The 5,964-nt window shown below is 36.9% G+C and overlaps 1 protein-coding gene across 1 annotated transcript; it reads right to left on the bottom strand.

The window, feature by feature from the left end:
• Positions 1-1,256: 1,256 nt before the first annotated feature.
• LOC103782393 ([Pyruvate dehydrogenase (acetyl-transferring)] kinase isozyme 1, mitochondrial-like) lies at positions 1,257-4,486 on the bottom strand. Its single transcript, XM_008950163.1, has 5 exons — positions 4,350-4,486; positions 2,817-2,888; positions 2,023-2,207; positions 1,641-1,730; positions 1,257-1,342 (listed from the first exon to the last, which is right to left on the bottom strand). Exons 1-5 carry the CDS (start codon positions 4,457-4,459, stop codon positions 1,257-1,259), a joined length of 543 nt encoding a protein of 180 aa, XP_008948411.1. The 5' UTR covers positions 4,460-4,486.
• Between the last annotated feature and the right edge of the window lie 1,478 nt (positions 4,487-5,964).

Genomic DNA, 5,964 nt, shown 5'->3' with positions numbered 1-5,964 from the left:
CCTTTGTTTTCTCGGTTTCTGATCTTTTCCCATAAGCTTTCAACCTGCTCGTGGCCATTTTTAAGGGACAGCTCTTCACAAGCTATCAATTTCTTAACATAAAGGGCAGCACCACCGCCCTTCCTTCAGTTCTTGTCTCTCCTGGACAGTTTGTAACCATCAATAGCTACACAAATCACACTTTGAAATGTATCAGGTTCCTACCCTTAAGTTAACCACTTCTTTCCATGCCTTCACCCCCAGATTCCATGTTTAAGGTTTAAATAACAGTCTCTACTCTCAGGTATGGGCAAAGTGCCTTTGCCCTGGATCAGGTTTAACTCACTGAGCAGAACTGCACAATTCATTGAGCAAAAGGTCACTTTTATAAAAACTGAACTACTTGTTCTGGCTTCTGGAGCACATACACCATTAAATGACCCCTCAACACTTAGAATTACTTAGCATGACTGACAGTTTCCTACAAATGCTTTTAGTATATGCTCCAAAGATGGAGGGAGGTAAACCCTTTCACCTAAATAGAGCATGGCAGGTTTTGTACATGAGGAAGAAAAGATCTGGAATGCGTAGACAAGGCCACACAGGCGTTGCCTTTAGCATCATAGGCCAAATTACTGTGCTTGCACTTCAACTTTTGCAATTACTGTAGAAGCAATTTTGACTGCTTCTTTTGTAGGTCTGTTCAAACTTGGCATTTGGTATCTTGAAAAGTACTCCGGTGAGTAATGTCAGAAAGGCTCTTCAGCATTCAGCAGGCCTATGAGGGCAATAGCTGACCTCCGAGTTCAGAGCAATACAGCTGTAAACTGTTTTTTCAAGTTACAGCAAATAGGTTCAAATCATTTTTAACACAACTTCACTGTACTGTATCTAATTACATCTACAAGAACACAATAACTGAACAAGCAAGAGAAATTAAAATGTAATGTTTAGTATAAATCTTAAGTGTCACAAGAAATGCACAGGGTGAGATGCAATAAACAATGTAGAACTAAGACATACAAGGTACCTTTAGAGAAGGAAGGAGGCTGCTAAAGTCTGTTGTATCAACAGCTGTAGTGTCAAACACTTTTCTGATTATTTCAGTTTTCTAATTAAAGAGAGGAATAGAGAAAGCCATCTGCCAGATTTAAAAAACAAACCAACCCACTAAACTATATATGAGAGTACATACAGAGAAAAGTGGAAGAACATTTCACCACCAGCTACTTCAGAAGATACCATCACTATGTTCAAGACAGTGCCTCACCCCATATTTACTTACTATTCAACTCTTCAAGGATGAGTTCTGGAGAGCTCATGTAGTATAAATCACAAAGGCTCTTAGCACTTTCATAGCCATCTATAATAAAACCACAGAATGTTATATTTCTCCCTCCAACTTTTTTCCCCCTCCTTTACAGTTTGTCATAAAGAAAAACAAAAATAGAAAACACTGCACTGTCAGGGAGATTCTGTTCTTTCCTCACAAAAAAAACGGGTTTATAGGGAAAAGTGACAAAACTATTACACTTTAAATGAAACTCGTACTCCACAGAGGAAAATACAAAGCAGTACATGAGTATCAAAATGTGTATTGGCTCTCAGTATGGACATTCATGTAAGTTTTCAGGATTCTTGTTCTTATCTGCTTGATTTACCTCTAACAACTTCAACAACATTGCAGCTAGGATCAATGCTTCCGATGTGTTTTGGATGAGCTGGATTATTTTTCCCACCAAAGAGTAAAGCTGCCAAAAAAGAAAATATTATTTAATACCCAATATAATTTTGTCATTTTAATTTGTGTCTTTGGTTTTGCTAAACAGAAATTTATAGGAAATCTATAATTTCAATTGAAAACCTACTATTAATAAATATTTTAAGAACTGTATTAAAAATGTGTTTATAAATAGCAAGGCAAATAGTGTATTCCTAAGAAGCATTTAAGTATGTGTGGCCTTGAGCATGCTTAAAAATTAAAGGAAAATATACTGACATAGTACAGGTATCGTTTCCCCTCCTTTCAACAATGGCACTTACAGTGCTGATTAAGGAGCATTCTAATTGAAATTCGACTCATGTAGAAACGGTCTAAAAAATACTGCACATTCTGTGAGGTCACTGGATCAATGCCAAAGCTCTCCTTGTACTCTATTACTCCTTGAGCCATCGTAGGAATTACATCATTGTGTCGATTCCGGATTTTTATCACAGTATCTGTAAAACTGTAATTAATACACTGTTAGTATCTCATGTTCAAGTGAATTTAATACTCAGAGCATCTGATTACAAAAATTAAGATAGTTAGGTACAGAAATATCACAAGCAACAGGATTACAGGTCAGTCTTTATAGCATATTTCAAGTGACTAACATTGGAACAACCAGTAATCAACCATTGATTATTAACGAGTATTGATTATTTATAAATTGTATAATTGTCTTGTTTACTGCCAACAAAAAGAAAAAACTCCGCCAGCTATTTTCATGCAGATCATCTCATGCCTGTCAAATGGCAGCCAACGATGACCAAACCTACTCCACAGGTGAAAACTTCCATACAACCATTCCAAGGTTACAACTACGAAAGTGGTAAACGTATGGCAAAGTTGAAGGTATTCATAGCTTCTTCAGTGTAGAAAAAAAAAACTAACTAGAATGATATGACATAAAATTGCTTTGTTTCATGTTTCGATGTACCCTCCTTTTAGGGACGAGAGTGACATTACTGCAATTCCTGTAAAAATATTGGAGGTAGCTGAAATTTTTCTTAAGCTGTCATTTTCTTGTCAGTATTTCTACATAATATTAACATAAATGACACCAAATCCTTACCTATGAATAGTCCCTGAATCTTCTAAACTTTTGTCCTTAAAGTCAAGGATCTCCTGAAGACTTTGGACATACCTTTAAACGAAAGAAATTTGACAAAGGCAATTTTAATATGCCTCCACGGATGCCTTTGGTTAGCAATTTATGATCTTCCAGAGCTGGCTGTTTCCAAATCTGTATTTTAAATACACCATTGACCTATCCCCTGTGAATTCTGTTAGATCCATTTGAAATCTGTTCGTGGTTTCTTCAAAATTTCCAGAGCAATGAAATCCACAATTCAATTAGAATGCATAGAAGATCCTCCTTGCATTTTAAACCCAGTAGGTGATTGCTTATTTGTGGCCCCAGCGAGTTCCTGTTATTAGAAAATCCTTCCAGCTTGTTCATGCTTTAAGTATTTCTGCCATCTCTTTCCTTAGAGGTGTGTTTTCCAAGCTGCAGAATTCTATTTGGTTTCTCCTCACGTAGAAGTTGTTCCAACCCTCTGATTATCCCTCTTGGTCTTTTCTGTTCAGGATGGAATGACTAAAACTGCATGCAATTCAGAGGAATAATGGGCTAACACAGTGGTACAATTATATTCCTCTCCATTTATTATTTCCTAACACTTTCTGCCTTCTTGCCCGTTAACTGACATATGGAGAAAAACTTCCCCAGTAGCATCAAAATTTCTTTTTCCATTGTAAGCAAGCAAGCATACAGGGAGAAAAGGTTCCTCTCTGTGTTCTACTTTGCATTTGTCCAAGTGGAATTCATTTCCCATTTGATCAATGTAATTTATTATTATGAGAATTTAAGCATTTGTGTTTCATTAAGATGTGCTTCCATCTTCATTGATAGCTCGTTTTATATTCAGTCATCTAATCAATTCCACTTAATCACTGGCAGATTTTCTGTTCTCTAAAAGCCTTTCCAGAGAGCCATGTGCCTCTAGCAGTGGTCACTTTCACCTTACAACAGTTCAGGCTTATGTCTAAGTTCCTTACTTGAAAGTGACTTTTACTTTTCAAAGGATGTCTTTTTTATTTTAATAGGCTTGTATTCTTTCTGCTGCTTTATATATTTTCGCTTTGGGAGCTTCCTATTGCTCTTTCTCTGTATTTCCTACACCTTTACTCTCAATCTGCAATAACCTGTCTTATAAATGGTTTCTAACTATCTTTTGGAAGTATTTTGTGCATTAGCCTGCTTCTGTTGGTTTCATCAACTAGCTTCTTCATTTTCAGTAAGTCCCCTGTTAAACATCGTTCTGGCAGATTTTTTGGTTTTAGTGAATTCTCATGCATTACTATCTACAATAGTTAATTCTTTTTAATTCCTGTGTGGGTTTTCTAATTGTTCCTAAAGGTTTTTTCCAAGTCTGTAAATTTAGTTTCTGATTTATGTCACATTGGGATATTAATGCCATCTAAAGAAGAGATGTTTATGTAATAAGCACATGAAACACTTTTTTCTATAAAAGAGAATGAGTTCCTCCAACTTGTGTATATGAAGAAGGTCACCCTTAAAGGTATGAAGTGAAACTGTTCTTACCAGCTCTGCACTAGCTGAACAGAAGGTGTTCTTAAGAGGTTATCTGGAAGCAGGCTTATTTCCTTCATTATATTTGCCAATCTCACAGGTAACTCTTGTCTCAGAAACATAAACGAAGTCTTTTCACAAGCATTTTCAGACCCTAAGACCAAAATGAATATATGCCAACATCACAATAAAGTCAGTATTTCATGGTAGAGGACTGTACAAACTCTTACTTTCTTGCATAAGAGGCCTGTGGTTTGCTTTTAAAGTTGACGCAATGAGTTGGGCAAGCCAATGTTTCTTTCACAGCAGCAGCCCATTTATATTTCAAAATGTAAACTCGTATTGAAACCTGCCAGCCCTGTTGCAGTAGGGAGAATCTTCAGTATATAAAGAATAACTAGTGCAATAGTTGCAGATCCATTCTATTGAACCCTGAGTATTGCTTCCATCCATGTAAATTCTTCCTTTTATTTGCAGCAGATAGTGACTGTAACTAGCACTGATCAAAGAGTCTACCATTCTGAGCATGTCAGACTGGCAAATGAAGCCAGCACTACAAACTATTTGTAGGAGGGATATTGAGAAACTATCATGGTCCCACACACCCTGCTCAACTGCAGCTCAATCGCTGAATTACTGTAACTCACACTGGAGCACTTTGAGAAAAGTATATTCTGTAATATTTATCATATTTTAAGCCACATCTATTGTAGTTTAAATTCACTGTCTTACAGGAACAGAAGACAGATTAATTAATTCCCATGAATACTAAGAGAGAAATTAAAACAGCTACTGTCCTTAGTCATTACGATAGTAGTTCTCCTATACATTTACTTTTTTAATTTTTAAAAGCTACAAGCTAAATTATTGCACCTGTTGGTAACTGACCAGTCCTTCTGTAAGGACAGGTGTCATCTGCGTGGGAAGCAATTAAATGTGGTTATTAAGATCAAGAGTAGATTTACTCCCACAACGCTTGTTTTACTAGGTGAGAAAGGAGGGTGCAGAGGGAGGAAGAGGCTGAGAAATGCTGTACTTCGTTCTCAGCCAGACTTCTTTCTGGACTTGAAGAGTGTCATGCAAACAGCATCTGAACTTATTAACCTCTCCATCTGCTCCAGTGAAGTACAAACCTCAGGCTTAGTGTTTCACAAGTAACTCCTAAAAACTTAACTCATGTGTTTCTGCTCAGTTTGCTCCTTCCATTTGGTGAAAGAGATTAAAGGAAGAGACATGAGGGAAAAAAGGAAGGTGGGAGTGTCTTAAAACAGGAAAAATCTTCACCAAATTGAAATGGAGTAGTTTAATGCATCCAGATTCAGATACACCACAAATTACACTGATGAGAGAATTTCAGTTAATACAAAAGTTAATAGCTTACAAGAAATTCTTCCCCAGTGACACTTACTGGGGAAGACAGTTCAGGGTAAGCCAGACTTTCATGAATAGGGAAATGGCTTTGTTTGCCTGTGCAGCTATGGTCTACCCAGGCAAAGAACGGATAAGGCTCTTACAGTAAGTACTGTGTGCTTATAACACAAGATATGACTAATGTATATGAACCAGACCTGAAACTGGTGATGGAATATTTACTAGACTGAAACCTGAAGGCACTAGTACTGCTAAC

Source organism: Merops nubicus, unplaced genomic scaffold, assembly GCF_000691845.1.
Source record: "Merops nubicus isolate BGI_N331 unplaced genomic scaffold, ASM69184v1 Scaffold48011, whole genome shotgun sequence".
Lineage (NCBI taxonomy): Eukaryota > Metazoa > Chordata > Aves > Coraciiformes > Meropidae > Merops > Merops nubicus.
The sequence above is the reverse complement of the archived record's forward strand: the minus strand, read 5'-3'. Positions and strand labels throughout refer to the sequence as shown.

Coding starts and splice junctions, on each gene's coding strand:
- LOC103782393 (XM_008950163.1), bottom strand. CDS start 4,459: ATGTTTCTGAGACAAGAGTTACCTGTGAGATTGGCAAATATAATGAAG. Junction 2,889..4,349: donor GTTCAGCTAGTGCAGAGCTG/GTAAGAACAGTT, acceptor TTTCGTTTAAAG/GTATGTCCAAAGTCTTCAGG. Junction 2,208..2,816: donor GATTCAGGGACTATTCATAG/GTAAGGATTTGG, acceptor TATTAATTACAG/TTTTACAGATACTGTGATAA.